General features: G+C 34.0%; 1 protein-coding gene across 1 annotated transcript; it reads left to right on the top strand.

Annotated features, from left to right (window-relative positions):
• Positions 1-2,062: 2,062 nt before the first annotated feature.
• LOC148762501 (uncharacterized) lies at positions 2,063-2,712 on the top strand. The gene is made up of 2 exons (XM_088806617.1): positions 2,063-2,445; positions 2,559-2,712. The coding sequence occupies exons 1-2, from the start codon at positions 2,063-2,065 to the stop codon at positions 2,710-2,712; spliced, it is 537 nt and encodes a 178-aa protein (XP_088662743.1).
• Positions 2,713-19,315: the final 16,603 nt, after the last annotated feature.

The following is a 19,315-nucleotide window of genomic DNA, read 5'->3' on the forward strand; positions in this document are numbered from 1 at the left end:
TGAACTAGTTCAAAGCTCAATTTAACTTAGTTGTACCACTCGGTACAATACCGTCTTTTAATCGAGCTTGACAAGGTCTCACAATAAGCCACCAATTCAAACCATATATCAAAAGATGAGTATATAGTCTCCACTTACTCAATTTCTAAAACCAATATTCAATTTCAAAACAAGTTATAAAACTCATTTCATTTAGCCAACAATTCAATTTTAAAACATAATAATTTACCATTTAAACTCATTATTCTTTAAAGCATAAAAACGAGTAGAAACAACTTTAGATAGTTAAGATGAAAGTCTGTTACTCACAATAGCGGGAGTTTGGAGTACTTCTATTCTTAGTCCTCTGGTACAATATCTTTACCCTTATCAAAGGGCTCACTACCTATACATAATACATGACACGTAATTCAATATATTTCTGCCAAATTGTTATAGAATTATTTCAGGCTCTATATGAATGCATGAAATTGAATGAGAATTGTTCGAATAATCACTTAAAGACGGTGTTCTACGTATGTTCAATTATGATTGTACTGAATTTGTATCCGACCTAACTCGAACTATACACTGTTGAATTAATCAAAACATCCGATTCAACTTCAAATATATTCATTTCACTTCCAAATTTCCAAATACACCTAAGTACCTCAATGAGCTTAATTGTGACCTAATTCACCATAACCGAAATTCATTTCGATTTCGATATCCAACATCATAATTCATCAATTCCTAGCTAAATAACTTGAAATACAACAAAATCCATCATCAACATGTCACCCATAAAATTCGGCCAAAGAGGGTTGTTGAAGGGCATGTGATTTTCTTACTTGTTTTTCATGCCAAACATCATCAAACAACTAAAAACACTAAGATATCATGAAATCTAGCAAAATCCACCATCAAAACCTCTCTCCCTAAGTTCGGCCAGCATGTAATCCCTCATGGAAACTTGTGTTTCATCCATAGAAAATGAAAAAGAAAGCATGGGTAAGGTAAATCTTACGCTAAAATTGAAAAATCTTACCTTTGATTGTTTTGTTCCTTTAAATTCAACAAATTTCTCTTCGATTTTCTTCTCTAGGGTTTGCTCTTATTCTTTTCTCTTTGTTCTTAGCTTTGGTCGGCCATGAAGAATGAAATGGGAGAGTTTAAGTTGAGCTTATAAAGGTAATTATAAAAATATTAAAACTTGACATGCGTCACCATGTGATTGGTCCATGGTTAATAACTTAACAATTAAGCATTTGCTCACCACCACATGTAATTTCTTAATTATCGAAAGTATAAAATGATAATAGATGAAATTCATGGGCTTGACAAGTGTTATGGTGGTGTAAAATTCTAAAAATTCCAATTACGTCCTCATGGGCACGTAAAATGACTGTTTTGCCCTTATGCTCGAAATTGAAATTTTTCACTTCTAAATTTCAAATTATGTTTCAACTAGTCAAACTTTGTCATAAATTTCGTCCAACATTCCAATTTTTCGCTCGGGTGGCAAAATGACCATTTTACCCTTACGTTATGAAAATTCCCGAATTAACTTCAAATCAATCCTCGAACTCTGAATCATCTTATTAAAACATTATAAGGTTCAATAACTCTCAAATACAACCTAAAATCTCTATTCAAACTAGTTCGAGGTTTTAATCGACTTAATTGTACCATTAGGTATGATACCGACTTTTAACGATTCTCCAAGGCATCCAAGTATGTAGACATACTATTGAATACATGAATGACATGGTAAGTATATAATAGAGCTGGGCTTGACATAGCTGATCTAAGAGTTGTATAGAGATACAATTGGTAAGCTCAATTGCCTACCTAATCTACCTATCGTGGTTTGTTGAGCACACTCAAGGCCATGACTATGTGGATGGGATCCTAGCCTACTAAGAGAATCCTAGTAGAGATCTTTAGAGGTGATATGGAGGGTTATCATCTTATAAAAAATAGTGGGAGAACTATTTAAAAATTTTAAAATGTTGTTTTAAATAGTTTATGCATGATGTTTACTTATTGCTTTATTTTATCTATTTAGGCATAATTTATATACATGGCTAATAATCTATCACTGCGGAGCATCTTGGATGCAAATAAACTCACTAGCCTAAACTTCCTCGATTGGTTTCGGAACCTCAAGATCGTCTTGAAACAGGAGAAGAAATCTTATGTCCTTGACACTCCTATTCCACCAGTCCTTACTACTGATGCTAACGTTGAGGATAAGGAAGCATATCAACGTCATAAGGATGACGATGATCAGGCAGCATGTGTGATGCTAGCCAGTATGACCCCTAAGCTCCAAAAGCAGCATGAACATATGGATCTCCAATCAACAATTCTTCACCTTAGAGAACTGTTTGATAAGGAGGGGGCACTGAGAGATACGAGATCTCTAAAGAACTATTCTGATGCAAGATGGCAGAAGGCAGTTTTGTTAGACCCTATGTGCTGAAGATGATTGGGCTCATCGAAACACTTGGACAATTGGGATTAGCAACGGATCATGAGCTAAGTATAGACTTAGTTCTACAATCTCTTCCTAACAGCTTTAGTCAGTTCGTGTTGAACTTCCATATGAATCGATTGGAAGCCACTCTTCTTGAACTTCTGAATATGCCAAACACGGTAGAGAGGTCCAACAGGAAAGATAAGGGATCATTGCTTCTTGTTTCTTCTTTCAAGGCTCATATGAAGCAATAGAAGAAGAAAGCCCAAAAAGGGAAGAAGGTAAAATCCCAAAATGAGAAGTCCTTGAAGCCTAAAAGAGGTGTCAAAAAGGACAAAGAAAAGGATATTTGCCATCATTGTGGCAAACTTGGACATTGGAGGAGGAACTGCAAGGAGTACCTAGCTATTGTGAGCAAGAAAAAGAAGTTTATTGAAGTTTCTGATTCAGGTACCATTTGCTAAATAATTCTACTTTATATATTAAAGGTATAAGATACCTCAAAGTTGGTTCTCATATGTTTGACATATTGCAGGGACCAAAGATAAAGATGAGTAGGATCTTAGCTGAAGAGGTGACCGCATGGATGGACTACCTAAAGCATTAGATGCTACATTGGATGGTTACACTCCTATTTATATCAACATGTTGGATAATTTATTTAGATGTTTTTGAAACATTAATTATGTGATTGCCATGGGAATGGCTGGTGAAACATTTGTCTTTAGCATTTGGATGTGGAAGCTTATATGTTTCAAGTTTGAATAATTATTTGGAATAATTATGTCATATTTAATTATCCTAGCTTCATGTTTATCCTTGCAATGATACTCGATCAATTATGAAATATGTTTAATTGATCAAAATATTGAATATTGATTCATATAAAATGGAACTTTCTTAAGAGCAAAACATACAGATGAATGTTCAAGAAAGAAAGCAACTTCATATTGCAATATGATTTGGTCCATATCTCTTCAACATAAAAGCCCATTATGATATTCCAAACCAATATGATTACAAGCATACATTGAGATGTATAAACATCATGAGATGTTTAAAAGAGTTTGAATATTACTCTCACAAAGGATCTTGGATTTAGTGGGAGCTCAATGACAATAAAAGGTTTAAAGGGGCCAAATGGCATAACATAGAGTGACACATGCATATGATGCATACAACATAGTCTAGTTGGAATGGTCCCAAGAAGCAAAATGGACTATACATGTATATAAATAAAGTCATATACATCCTAATATAAAGGGCTCAAATAAGAAGATATTTATATCGCTAGTTCATGGAACTAATAAAGGGTTCTGAACATTGTTAATGTAACAATGGAGCCATAATAGTAGAACTTGGGTCTCATTGGATCTAGACATAGTAATATGACATGATGTGATGCGTGGACATCATGAAGATAGATAAAAGCAATTAACCACATTAAAGGGCACAAGTGAGTCTACATGGAGACATGATTGCTAGATAGATTTGAATCCACATACGATGAGGTAGCAATTGGCTTTATGCTAGTGGGAGATGTTGGGATGGGCCTTGCAACCAATTGGGATTGGTTAAGGCTTGATTCCAATCATGCAACAACATCATTCATGTTGAATGATTAAAGGTTTTCCTTCATCAATAAGACATCAATTATAATAAGTTATAAGTCTAATTGGATGAAGTCCATGAGATTAATATGTATTGCAAGGGAACTGTAATGGGTTGCAGTTATGAGATCCTTATGCATCAAAGCATAATCTCAAAATGTTCCTAATCAATGTATCATTGAGACCGGACATCAATGATACTTAGAGACTAGTACATTCTATGTTCTTTACTTGAGAAGTAGGCAACCGATCTCATAGGTTGAAGTATAGAGATACCTGGAACTAGAATGTAGGTGCTTGCCTAGAAGAGCAAGTTCACTGAACATGACCCGCCATGAGAAGTGCATTTGGTATTTCATTCAAGTGTCTATGCAATACTTCTCATGTGTCAGTTGTGTAAATACTCCCTAGACTTGAGACACCAGGTTGTCTTATGTGTAAAGTGCTATGCTTTGATTTCATCCTTATGGGTGACTGACCAAGGATGCCTAAACAGGATGCTTTTGGGTATAGCATGAAGCATGTGAAGGCAAATGAGTGGTCAAGATAGGAATCATCACCCCAAGTGATGCATGGGACATATCCTCACTGTTCTAGGTTGATATTAGCTTATTGAAGTCCTTGGCCAAGGCGACTTAAAGTTTATGAAAGGAGTTTCATAAGTCTATATAAAGATGATGATCAAACTTTAAGAACGAATATGGAGATCAATAAGAGTAAACACTATACCATGCTCTTATCATCTCCAGGATATATGATGAGGGAATGAATTACGCTGAAAGGTTGATCACTGAAAGGTTGAGGCAAACCATCTTGACTCTTCAACATTTGGGTGGCCATGATGGATTGCTAGATCCCAATCTTGGTCTATGAACTCTAGGTAGTTAACTTGATTAATGATAAATTTAAAGTAGTTTAAATTTATCTAATTCTAAGTTTAACTTAAGAATTATATGTTGAGTTCATTGCCAACATGTTAGAAGCCTAATGGGTCAAACACCTAAAATGAATGTTGAAAATAAAATGGGAGAGGTGATTAAGTTGGACTTAATCAAATTAGAAGTTATAAGCTTCTCAAGCACTTGATTAAAATTGTTTAATTAAGTTGTGCCTAACTAACTAAATTGTTTAATTGAATCATTGGGCTTAATTAATTAAATTATTTAATTAAGTCATTGGGCCTAATTAATTAAATTAAACAATTAAGTTATTGGGCTTAATTGATTGAATTTGTTTAATTAAGTCATTAAGCCTACTTGATTAGAATTGTTTAATTAAATTGTTAGGTTAATTAATTAAATTGTTTAATTAAGTTATTGGGCCTAATTGATTAAATTAAACAATTAAGTTAATTGGGCTTCTTAAGGACTTAATTAAATTATTTAATCAAATTATTGGATTAATTAGCAATTACAAAATAGTGTTATAATTTGGGTTTAAAATTAATTCAAGGTATAAATACCTTGCTATAGCCTCCAAACATGGGTGTGGAGAACGGCTGAAAAAAAGAAAAATGAGTGAACGACACATTAGAAATTCTTTTGTCTTGCCGCTCCTTGGATGAAGAAAAATAGTTTTTCATTCACTTCGTTTTTGTTTGTTCAGCCCCACAATTTTTTGTTGATTATGAGTTTGTGAAACTCATCTTTGCTAGCACATTGTCGAGGCTTAACACTCCCAATCCTTACAGAAGGATTTTCTCATTCATTAGTGTGGATCACCATTAGAGGCTGCATAAGAATTCCTTGGACAATTTGGTTTGCAACAACTGGGCTGAGGTGGTTGAGCTTTTTCGAAGGCTGATTTGATAGTTTAACAAAGGATTCATCAACTTTTGTTATTTAGGTAAAGTGATCTGACCATATACTTTTATTTTTAATTTAATTATGTACTCAATTTAGCATGAAAGAGATCCTAGGAGGTGAGGCGCAAATTTAATTTTTCAAATTTATTTTTGCTGCGTTTTATTTTGCATTTGATGCATGATCAGCCTTCACCCAACATCATGAACCTGAAGTAGATCAACCAAGGAAAACCCCTCACCTGAGCCACAAAAGGAAGTTGAGTCAGAATGAGGGACTAAGATGCTAAGCTCACTTGATGAAAATCCCCCATTCGCTCCAGAACCTCAAAAAAAGCAGCCTTCTCCTTCTAATTCTGTGGAGGTGTCAATTATGGATGTCTTCCATCAAATGGTCAGGGAAGAACAAGTTGAAAAGGAAGCAGCCAAAGCACATGCACAGAAGTCTGCATTCATTGAACCAGCTCACATAGCAGAGGAGCAATCGAGTAAAGAGAAAGAAAAAGTTGCTATTGCTCCACAAGCCAAGTCTAAACCATCTAGTAAAGGGATGAAGATAATGGCCACCAAGACCAAATTTCTCAAAAGAAGAAAATCCTCCAATATTGCTGAAAAGGCTAAACCATTAGTCATTTGTTCTCCTCAAGACCTTCTTGAAGTTTCTAATAAATCATCACCTGAACCCTCACCACAAAAATCACCACCAGAACCTTCTCCTGAACCCCTAAATGTAAAGTATTTCACAAATGAATCCTCTCCCTCATCATATCTAGAAGATGCTTAATCATCTTTAGGATTTGATGATGATAAAAAGGGGGAGAATATGGTAGATAATTTAGGGGAGATCTAGGGGTAATTTAGGAATATTGACTACTATTTTTATTTTCCTGCTATTTTTGCTTTGACAGTTGAACAATTAAATTTGACTTTGTTGATAGATGTTTTTGAATGCTGATAGACATTCTGTTTATGTTTTTGGATGATTGACAAGTTGATGGTTGAATATTTAAATCTGTTATTGAAGTTTTTGCTGTTGCTTTGGTGTTGATATTGGGTTGTCATGCTAATGTTTGATCTTTAATATGATAATGTAAATGGGAAATGGCTATGGATGTATACGGATGCAAATTACACTATATCTGTTGAATAACTAAGGGCATAAATACAATCTGGTAACAATACACTGTTGACAGACACTGTTGAAATATTGATGATAATCTATCAACAGTCACCTACTGTTAATTACTCTATATTTCTGCATATATAAATATATATTCTGAACGTATAATGTCATTTTCTATATGACAAGAATAAAAATTTGTTGGAATGAATAAGTAAAATAAGCACACACTAAGTGTCACAGCCCAATTTTCGAGCCATGATTGGCTCAAGGGACCAATGGGCTTAGCCCACCAAGCCTACTTACATGATCTTATACGTTAATCCATATTCCTTTAGAATCCGAAATTCATAATGCTCAATTACAATTCCTTTGAAAACAACTCATAAAACCCAGTCATGTAATCATAATGGCATCATCAACCATTATATACATACATATAATTTGACAAGTGAATCTCAACATTTCACAACAAATAGTCATATACACGTAATTAGAACTTGACCGTCAGCGGAGTGACTCTAGATGGGAGATATGACTACTGAATGTCAAAGTACCTGCCCAAAAGATGGGAGTATGTGGACACCTCAATCTACGTCTCAACCACCCCTGAATCTGAAAACATGAAGTTGAAAACGTGAGTATAAACTCAGTGAGTGAACATAGGAAGGGAGCAAGCAATTACAAGGAATGATTTAGAAATCATGATGCACTTAAGTTCAAAAACAGTGCAACCTAGTTCAAGTTCTTATTAAAATCCTTCCATCAACCCTGGGTTATTAAGTCATTTCATAATGAAGGAACCATAGTTAGCAAGAAATTAGAAAGAGAGGAAATTTCAAGCAATCATCCAAGCAAGGCAGTATAAACAGAATGTTCTTGTTGCAATAAAATCAATTCACATGTAAATGGGAAATTTTCAAGATTTATCATGCCATATAATCACATATTATAATCATAATCTTTCTTTGCATATACATATGCTTAAGCATATATCAATTAATATACCACCACACCTCATCCAGCTCATGGACATCATCACCGGCATGTACACTGCCCACTCTGCACATGCACGGTTGTAATTATCACGACAGCATCATTATCGGCATGTGCACAAGCCACTCCGCGCATGCACGGTTGCATTTGTCACACAATGTACCATTTATGACATAGTATATATATATATCATTATACAGAAGCATATGAATTCATCACACTATCCATTTCATAACATAAAAACATTTCATAAAGGCTTGTTCCTGTGTAAGTTTTTGAAGAAAAACCAATAAAACGTTTTAGAGGATTCAATCAAACATAAACGTTTATATCCCAAGACATTTTAATGCAAGTTCACTCACCTGGCAATAATGAGATTTTAAGTCGCTATTTGTTCGGAGGTGTCTCTAACTATTTTCACTAGTCGGTCGCTCGTTATTTACTCCGGCATGTCACCACAGTTCTCTAACTTTATCTTTGCACTTCCTAGCAATGATACGAACTCAATATATTTAATTACATACGTATACGGGTAGCACTTCAATCAATTAATCCTTACTCAAATTTATATTTTCATCCTATCATGAAACCATCTTCAATTAACTCACATCTTAATACATTTTTACCAAAATTACTTACATTCATTGCTTACGAAATTCCTTAGATTATATCACCGGCAACTTATTTATGATGTCAAATGCCTACTTCAACCTTTCTAAATAATTTTCGCCCAAATCCATCTTATATTTCCACACATAATCCACATATATGGCAGCTATAATTATTCTCACTTTCACTCGATTATTTCCTAGTTTACACGCATCGTTATCTATCTAACTTTCAATACTTTGTTTCTTAATCCTCCATCCACAATATTCCTTTTTTATTTCTTTCAAACAACATGTCATACAATCTTAACAATTTTCAACTAGCTTAGGCAAATAAATCCTTTCAACAACCATAATTCTTCACAATATTCAACTAACCGTAGATTTTAAAATGTAATGTTAAGCTTACCATTTTCCTTTTCCACTTTGAGTCCTTCATGTACCCATGGGTTTATTGGCTTACATGTTACCAATTTTTCTCCAATCAAGCCAATCTTTGCTGCCACAAGACATTTCTCTAAGTCACTAACTCATTTTCAAAGACTACTCAAGCCAAAAACAAGAATTCTTACTGATCCTTGCTTGAATCACCAAAACCAAGCTTTTTCTTCCTTTCTCTTTTTTTTCTTTCTTCTCCTCCTAGGGTTTTGGTGTGTTGGAAATTAGGGTTAAAGGCTGTAAATTTAATGCTCAAGAAGTTTGGAAAAGAAAGGAAAAGAAAACATGGAAAGGAAAGTGAAAAAAACTTGATTTTATGGTAGATAAAGAGAAAATGGCATGGAAGCTTCAAGAATGGCATGGAGCATGAATGAAGAAGAAGAAAACTCTGCTGGGGGAAAGGATAAGGTTGGTCATGGCCTAAAAAAATAAGAGTAAAAGCTTTTTTTGGAAGCTTTGACCAAACTTCACATAAAATTACCGTTTTGCCCTTTTTTGTTTCCTTCCATTTTAATTTAGTCCTTCCAACACTCATTTAACTCCAATTTCCTTCTATTACCTTCTCCTACACATGCACAAACAAAGTATGAAGTTTGTACTGCAACGCGGTGCCCCATAATATTTAAAATATTTATTTGCCCATGCTATATTTACTTAATAAAGACACGCGGCTCCATTAACGTCATTTTTCTCCAAAAATCCTCTCATTCTTCTTCTCCCCCACTTAGATTGACGATATACTCCTTCTTCATTGAAAATTTTGAAACTAACTAAAATATTAATATTTTAATATTATTTTATTCTAAAAATTTCTTCTGGTCTCCTCTTGTCACCTTGGTACCCAAAATACCTTATTATGACTCAATTGACTTCCGAATCACTTTTTATCTTGCAAATTCTTCTTCAATAAAAATATCATTATTTTATTATTATTTCCTCGTGTGCGGAATATTTTAGCCTAAACTATTCCTTTCATCTTTCATCATTTATAAACATTATAATTAACCTCAATTAGCATCCAATAAACTTTATTAGTCACCACATCAAAGTATTGGGTATTACACTAAGGGGGAGCACACACTTAGGGGGAGAAATCCCCATATTGTGCAGAACTGAAAAAGAATAAAAAGACACTATGCTGTTAATCAAGGAATGTTTTGTCATCATCAAAAAGGGGGAGATTGTTGGCTCCATTAGTTTTTGATGATAATAAAATATTCTCATTCATTTGTGTCTAATATTTTTACTTGAGTGTGTACGACAAGAATTATGTGCTAATGATAAATAAATTATTCCATGGGGCATATAAAAAAGGTATATGAATAAGAAGCCACAACTAATTAACAAAATAGAAGCTCCTTAGTTGAATAATGAAGGATTACTCAGCTAAAATTCAAATCAGAAGTTGGTGGGCTCAAGAGTATTGAGAAACATAAAAGACTTAATCGACCAATAAGCAGGTTAGTCGACTAAGAAGCTACTGCTAGAAATATGGACTTTAAGACAGAACCGACTTAGTCGACCAAGAAGTAAGTTAGTCGACTAAGCGCTCACTGCCAGAAACTGGAAACAAAAAACAAAGACATCTTAGTCGATAAAAACATAAGTTAGTCGACTAAGAGCGTTTTGCTAGAAAATTTGAATTGTGCACTAGAAGATAGATTGATGGCCAGAATTGCAACAAAACTGTTTCCAATGGTCAAAAACTGTCTAACTCAGTTCAGAGCTGATTTTCCAAGTAGAAAAGGAACTTCCAACGACTATAAATGCAATTAAGGCTTCCAAGAACAAGAGAGAGCTCAAAAACCAAAAAATACTTCTTGCTTATTTACTGCATTTAACTTTTATCTTTGTAATTGTGGTCTGCACTTCTCTTGGTACCACTTAGATCAACCTTGTGATCATAGGTACACTCTTATCACTTTTCTCCTTGTATTCTTAGAGTGAGCGGGTCACTCTAAGGGATTGATTCAAGCTAGGATTGCTTGATTGAGCATAGGTTCTAACTTAGCCTTGAAAAGTTAGGTGTTAGGTTTTAGTTGATCTCGGTAAAAACTATTGTTAAAGGTTTTGGCTAAGCCTAGTAAAAGCTATTGTAAAAGCTTGGTGAAAGCTTGTGAATTTCACCGTTCTTAGTGGATTGATTGGAAAATCCTTGGTTGAACAATCAAGGTAGTGGATGTAGGTCTTTGACCAAACCACTCTAAGTTCTGGTGTGTTGTCTACTCTATTTTTGTTTTTTTTTTCATTCTTTCTTTTATCTTGCATTTGTTTCCACTTAGAACCAATTTTTGAAAGAGCCAAATTGTGTTATTCACACCCCCTCTAGCACATTTACTTGGGACCAACACGGTCATCAAACTAGTGTGGATAAGAGATATTGTATGTTTATTTATAGATGTTATAATGTGCATGTTTGGAATGATGAATGCCATAAGATTGTGTACATGATGTAAATTCCATATACCATATGAGGTGATTAAGTATGCATGATGAATGCCATGAGATTTTGTTTATGATATATATTCCATGTACTACATGAGATGATTGAGAAAGCATGATGAATGTGAGACCTTGTCAAGCTTGATTAAAAGACGGTATTATACCGAGTGGTACAACTAAGTTAAATCAAGCCTTGAACTAGTTCAAATAGAAATTCTAAGAGGAATTTGAAAATTTTAAAACCCACAGAATGGCTTAGAATAGTGATTCGGAGTTCAAGGTCCAGTTTGGAGACCATCAGGAAAATTGACGGATTTGGGACAAAACGATCATTTTACCATTTGATGATAAAATGGAGATTTTTAGCCAAGATTTGATCACATTTGACCAAGAATAATTATATGAAATATAATTATGATTATTGGAGTATAAAATGATGTTTAGCAGTGAAAAATTGTGATTCTCGGTATTTTTGGAGCACAAGGGCAAAATAGTAATTTTGCCATTAAAGGACTAAACGAGAATTTTTATAAAACGATTTTTGCCCCATTTGGTTAATATTGATCAATATTAGTGTTATTTGAGGTTGAAAAGTAGAAATAATGTGATTCCGGTACATTTCGAAGTATAGGGGCAAAATCGTAATTTTTCCACCTCGGGGGCAAATCGGTAAATTTTTTGCTCCAGCACTTGTCAAGACCAAGGGATTTTAATTGTGGTAGGATTGGATAAATACCAAAATATTTGTGGCAGAAATTAAGAAGAAAATGTCAAAAAGTTAAAAAAATTAGGCCAATAAGCATGTGGCACGTGGCATGCTTGATTATTTTATTATTTTCTATAGAAATCAGCCCATTAAATCCCCAATTCTCTCACCATATTCGGCCTAGGCAACCAGAAACAAGAACAAAGGAGGAACAAAGGGAAAAACAAGAAAACCTAGGTGGAAATTCAAAGAAAAAGTGAAGAAATCAAGGAAACAAGCTAGGTAAGTTAGAATTTCTTTAATTCTCCTTGATACCTAGCTTACCCATGCTTTTGTTCTTGATTTTCATGCTTGAATATTGAGTTATCATGATGAATTCAATTCTGAAAAAAATGGGTATGGAAGAGGAATTGTTGTTGGAATAATTTGATTTTAGACTATGTTAGTGTTTAGAGATAGTTAAGCATGGTTATGAACAAAAACACAAAAGAAATATTCAATTTCTCTAGGGTTCCTTGTTAGTCGAACCATGAGGGCTGAATATCAATGGGGGATTGTTTTTATTTCAAGGAAAATGGCTTGAAAAATGATGAATTAAGGTGAAACGGTTATGTAGAAAAAAAAATTCGATGCTAGTGCACCGAATGACTAAATTTTTCTATAAGGAATTGTGAGGGTTCTAATGTTGAATTTGGATTTATTTAAATGGTATGTGGTAAATTAAGGTATTAGAGGAGAAATGGATTAATTTGGAGGTGATTTAGACACAATCGCCAATTAATCGGGTGATCGATCGAATTTAATCGATACCGCGATTAAGCGGTAATCAGACGTATTTTTGCATTTATATATCAAGCATTATAATTTAAATTAGTTTATATCAATTTAGGGACAATATGGTAAATTCTTCGATTTTGTTATTTGTCAAGGTAGTGAGACGTCCAAAAAAGGCAAAGGAATTGTGCCGGAGGACTATTAGTCCGAGTGCACCCGGAATTCGGATTTTTGACACTTGTGAGTGGATTGCCTTCAAAACTTGTTTTGGGAAATATAATGAAATTGCCACCCATTTGAATGAATTACCAAGCTTTTCATGAAAACAAGTGCCTTGGGAACAAGCTTTTGAAAAATGGTTTTATGTTGTAATATGTGATTGCTATGGATTCATGCGCTATTGTAGTATGATGATATATATATATGTGTGTTGTGCATGATGAATGATATTGTATATAATTATTGTAACTGTGTGTGTGCACGATGTGGGGAATGTACATGCTGGTGATGATGGTGGCGTGAGAGATAGATGATAATAGTGCCCGTGTGCACGATGTGGGGGGATGTACACGATGGCACTGATTGTGCACGATGTGGGGGATGCACATGATGGTGCCGGCTATGTGCACGATGTGGGGGGATGTACATGAGCCGGGAGTGATTATGATGATATTGATGTTTGTCTATGTAATTATGCATATCTCGATTTATGAAATGAAAACTCATGAATGTGATATATGGTTGACATATATGTGAAATTTGACACATTGTCTTTGAGAATTTTCATGAGTTGTATGTTGATTTTGTTAGTTTAGCAGGATGGTTTTTTGTTGAGTGAGGAAAATGTTTCTCTTGTTGCTCTGTTTTTGCTGCAGCGAAAGTCATGCTCGCTATAGCAAGAAACTCTTGGGTTTGAGGACCTTTCACTAGAACTGGTTCTCGCTGCAGCGAGAAACTCTCTAGTTTGAGGACCTTTCACCAGAACTGGTTCTCGCTGTAGCGAAAAACTTTCTGTTTCTGGGTAACAATTTCGCTGCAGCGAAAAACTTTCTGTTTTGTCTCCTATCTTGTCCAATTGCTGCCTTATTTTTCACTTCTTTGCTACCATATCTGAGCATGGACTTCCAACATTTAGGACAAAATGAGTTAAGTTTAAAATGAGGGGTTTTTAATAAGAATGGAACTAAATTGCATTATTTTGAAACAAGTGCATCATGATTTTAAATTCTCCCTTGTTGTTGTTGCTTGTTCCCTTCCTTTTTCACTCACTAGGTTTATACTCACCATTTTCAAATTCATGTTTTCAGATCACGAGGCAGTCGGTAACTAGGACGAGGTGTCCTTGTAGACCTGTGTCCATCTTTTGGTAGGTGTCTCGGCATTTGGTAGCTGTATATTCATTCGAGTCACTCCGCTAGAAGTTGAGTGTTATTTTGTTTTGTATAGACGAACTTAATGTAAATTATTGGAATACATGTTGTAGACATTGTATGTAAATTTTTAAGGAGTAATGCCAGTACGAGTTGGCAATGTATATCACTATTTTGATTCAAAGTTATGAAATATGACTTAGTGATATTAGATGGAATTATAAGTAAGATAAATAATAAGCTTGCTTGGGTTTAGTGGATTACGTCCATTGGACCCTTGCGCCGATCATGGCTTAGAATTTGGGTCGTGACAATGAATGCCATGAGATTATGTGTATGATGTATTTTCCATATAGCTTATAAGATGAATAAGCATGCATGTGATGGACTTTCCACATAATTCTATGAGTATGAGAACTCGATGAGTGTGATTGATTCAATTCTCACGGGATGTAAGTTACGACTTCACTCCTATGATGCATGATAAATGTCCAAGGTGCAATGGGACTGTACATTACTGGCCCAAGGTTGATGGGGGACATACCATTACATTGTATGATTTATGATATTTGAATAAGGCATTTTAATGTTAATAGGATGACTATGATTGTTATGCATTTATGAAATGTTTGTATGCTGAGCTTGTTTGAGTATTGTTTATGGTGTATATATTATGTTGGCATAGGAATAAGTTTGTTGGAATGAATTGAGCATTAAAAGTAGACCTAAGAGGTAAAAGGACTTAAGGAATGGCAAGTATGCTGAATTTTACCTAGAAACTTGAGTTTTGTGTTCAAAGTATAGATACATATGGAGCATGTATCAATACATTCTAAATAGAAAATTTTAGGAGGCTTTTTGTGTGAAATGTATTTATACATTTCACTAATGTATCGATAGATTCTTGAAAGTATCAATACAATCATGAATGTATCGATAAATTCATTGTAGAAAGGTTGTTTGATTGAATTTGATAAAAATTTCAAAGATAAAAAGGCTTCTAAAGGTTATGCAAACTTGATTTCATGTAAATGCTATTTAAATGCATTCAAATACCATGTTTGATGAACATTATGATTAAATTGCTTATAAATGGCATGAGATTGTAAGTGCATGTTTACGAAATACTCTTATCCCTTGGCTTATCCCTTTCCTATATCCACTCATGGAGTCTTCGTGACTCACACGTTATTTTTCCCTAATTATTTCATTGTCGATCAATGATAACATTGTGATAGTAGCCAATGTCACACAACAAGTATTCGGTCTTCATGCTTTGGTAGGTGTCTGACAGCCACTTATGCCTAGAAGGTAGGTCATATTCCACTGAAGAGTCAGTCTTATGTTTATATATATGGTTTTTATTGTGTTTTTGGATTACAAACATATTCTGTTAATGTAATCGATGTTTGGGCACTTTACATTATGAATGTTATGTTTAAATGTAAATAATGGCTCAAGAGCCCACATGAACACTCAAGGGTGTTAAGACATGTAAAGGATATGGTGCATTGAGAATGTGGAACTCAAGTGATATGTGAATGTTGCACATACACTAATATGTTGATAAGTTCCATATATATGTAACATTGCGCATGATAGTATGCATGAGTTAAATTGTATACTTATGATGATTATGTATGTTTTCTAAATGATAACTGTTTAATTGATGAATGTTAAAGAGGCTTGCTTGGGCCTAGCAAGCTATACCCATCTAGGTTTTTATGTCGGTCATGATCCCTCTGGGAATTAGGAAGTGACAGTTTTTAAAGGTGAAGAAAATCCCCAAAGAGTTATGAAGTTCATTATGAAAAAAATGATATTTTTAAACCTTCAAACTCTACATTTCCAACTACAAGAATCGACTTTTTGAATGTAAAGAATCGGTTCTCAAAGTGTACAGAAAGCAAAATTTTTTCTTTTATTACAAGAGCAATTGATTCTTTGAAAAGAACATGTTGATTGTAGAAGATATAGAAGCCAATGAACATAGCAAGAATCAATGCCTCAAGTTGCACATGTTGATTCTAGAAAGAGGTAGAGATGGGGCTAAGGAAAATGCGCAAGTTGGGCCATCAAGAATCAATACTTGGAAGACAACATGCCGATTCTAGAAGCTTTAGAGAGAAAAGTCAGAAACTTAGAGAAAGCAAGAGATAGGGAATGGATAAGAATGGAGTGCCTAAAATCAAATTTGAATTTTCAACTTGGTGCCAAATTTTCAATAAGAATCTACACTAAGAGCACAACATGTTGATTTTGACAAAGGATAGAAAAGTGCATATTCGAAGGATGACTCAAAGAATCGACACTGATTGAAGAACATGGTGATTCTTAGGAAAAACAAAAAAGTGTAGATTTTCTAGAAATATTAAGAATGGAGACCTCAAGTAGAACATGTCTATTCTACGTACATAACAAAAATGAGATAATTGGCAGGGATTACATAAATTCTTTTTAAATTTTACTCCAACAGGCAAGAAACTTCCACGCCTATAAATACCCATTTGAGAGACATTAAAAAGAAAGGAAAAAAGGAAGAGAAAAAGAGGAAATAAGAGAAAGATAATTCCTTTTTGAGTAAAGAGTGTTGAAACTAATAAAAGGATAAAGTTTCTTCCTTCTTAAAGAGAGTGAGAAGAAAAACCACAAAGTTTATTCCTTTCTCACGTCTACAACTTTCTGAGTAGAGATATTATTTCATTAGTCTTTATTTCTTAAAAACTTCTCAATGTTTTCTGCCTAATAACTCTTCTACCTTGTTAGAGGTCAAACAACTAAAATCTTTGTAATCCACTATTGTATTTGGTTATACCTCCACAAAAAAGGTGGTATCGATTATACCTCCATTAAAAGAGGTAAAGGGGTTATGCTTTAACCTTGAAAAGGCAGAGGCTTTGTGAAAGGTTGTACTTTAAGCTTGTAAAGGTAGAAACTTTGTGAAAGGTCGTGCTTTATCCTTGAAAAGGTCGTGACTTTTTGAGGTTGTGCTTGTTCCTCTCGAAAAAGCAATGTTTGTGTGAAGGTTTTGCCTGCTCCTTCAAAAGTAGTTTATTAGTGGATTCAAACTTTTTGTACTATCAAGGGAAAAGACGTATGGTTACAAAATTGTTTAAAAAGCCATGCATCCATGGAAAACATCTTACAAGCTTTCAAACAATGCATTTTCAGCAAAGAAATCAAGAGCAAATATGCCTTGAATTCTTTACTTGAATATAAGCACAAGGCAATGAGAAAGTAATTGGAGAGAAGCATCAAAAAGCTAAGGGAACTTGTAGACACAAGACAAAAGTCCATCCTCGTGAAGCTCAAGTTGATTTGAAGGCTGAAATAGTGCAAAACTTGAAGATCATAAAGCCCTAGTCTACTACAAAGGAAGCATAGTCGACGCTATTTCAGAAAGAGCAAGAAAATCAAGTTCAAATCAACCATAGTCGCCTATAAAAAAGATATAGTTGACCTTGATAAGCCAGGGGCCAAAAGAAATCAACTTTAAAAAGCCATATTTGAATTTAAGAGAGGCATAGTCCACTATAGAAGGCTAGACTTGAAGATTACATGCTTTTTGGAAGTGAATTGACTAGAGAACATACTCGACTATGGAATCTCTAATTGAGAAAATTTGAAGAACATGGTCGACCCTTAGAGCATTGTAATCAATCATCAAGCTTTAGCAACGGCTAGATTTCATTCAAACTTGTGTCTAATGGCTCTAAATCATGCTTTAGAAATAAATAGACGTATCTGAGGCATTTTGAGGGCAGAGAAAACCTAGGATAAAGTTTCAAACCCTATAAAGACTACTTACAAGCTTATCTTTACTTTAACATATTTTTAGTCTTCCATCAAGCTTTCAAAACTGAATCCTTGTTGTATTCAAGCTGAAATTTCTTTTCTCACCACAAACAAGATTAAAATCTTAGCATCCAACCTTTGTAAAGGCATTTCCTTGCTAAAATTTTTACTTCATGGTAAAGGTTCTAGCTTAACCTTGAAAAGTTATCTTGTAAAGGTTATTGTTTCCTATCAAAAAGCAAGAATCCTTTGTGGATTGTGTGGGTTAATGCTTGATCCCGTAAAAAGCAAGAATCCCTTTGTAGATTGTAAGAATTACCACTTGATCCCGTGGAAAAGTAAGAATCTTATTGTGAATTGTGTAAGGTTATCGCTTCCTGTTACAAAGCAACTATCCTTGATAGTGGATTGAAATTCCTTGGTAGCCAAGGGAATGGATGTAGGCATCAAAAAGCCAAACCACTATAAATTGATTGTGTGTCTTTTTAGTTTCCACATTATTATTTATTGTTTATACTTGCCTTAGGAAAATAGATTCATATCAATTTATTGTTTTTCTCTTAAAAAATATTTTTCATTATCCTTTATATCTAGCATTTATTTCAAGAAAAATATTTTTTCTTGACTCATTAATTTTTATACTAGATGATTTAGTAGAAAATTCATTTTTGATATTAGAAAATATTTTGGGGTGAAAAGGTTTTAATTTTTACACTTGGATTTTCAAAGAAATTTTAATATATCAATTCACCCCATTTTGATATATTACATATTGAGACTTCTACACAAACACCCTTTTTTCATGCTAGAAAGGTTTGAAGATTCCTCAGTACCTTTCTTTCTCTTCCTTATGTCTTCCATTGTCGAGTCTTGAGGCGTTTTGGCCATTGATGTTGGTTTATAGGGTTTTGATTTAGGGATCTAAAATTTTGAAGAATTTGGATGGGTTGAGGAGTAGCTTTTCAAGCATGAATGTGACCTAATGGTTTTAGTTTTAGGTATCTTAAAGATGAACTGTTTTTAATCATGGAATTGTGAAAAAAATAAAAATAGTTTAAAATTGTGTGGCTCTAATTAGTCAAAATGTCCCCTTAAAATTTGACTAATGACACAGAACCATTTTAATCGATTAAAAGGAGTTTTAATTGATTAAAATGTTACTGACTTTAAATGCAATTTGAAACAGAACTGTTTTAT

Source organism: Theobroma cacao, chromosome 5 (assembly GCF_053813885.1).
Source record: "Theobroma cacao isolate CCN51 chromosome 5, ASM5381388v1, whole genome shotgun sequence".
NCBI lineage: Eukaryota > Viridiplantae > Streptophyta > Magnoliopsida > Malvales > Malvaceae > Theobroma > Theobroma cacao.

What these genes read in the sequence shown, in the direction of transcription:
- LOC148762501 (XM_088806617.1), top strand. Translation starts at nt 2,063, where the DNA reads ATGGCTAATAATCTATCACTGCGGAGCATCTTGGATGCAAATAAACTC. An exon ending in AGATGGCAGAAGGCAGTTTT is followed by an intron (nt 2,446 to 2,558) that starts GTTAGACCCTAT and finishes TCTTCCTAACAG; the next exon opens with CTTTAGTCAGTTCGTGTTGA.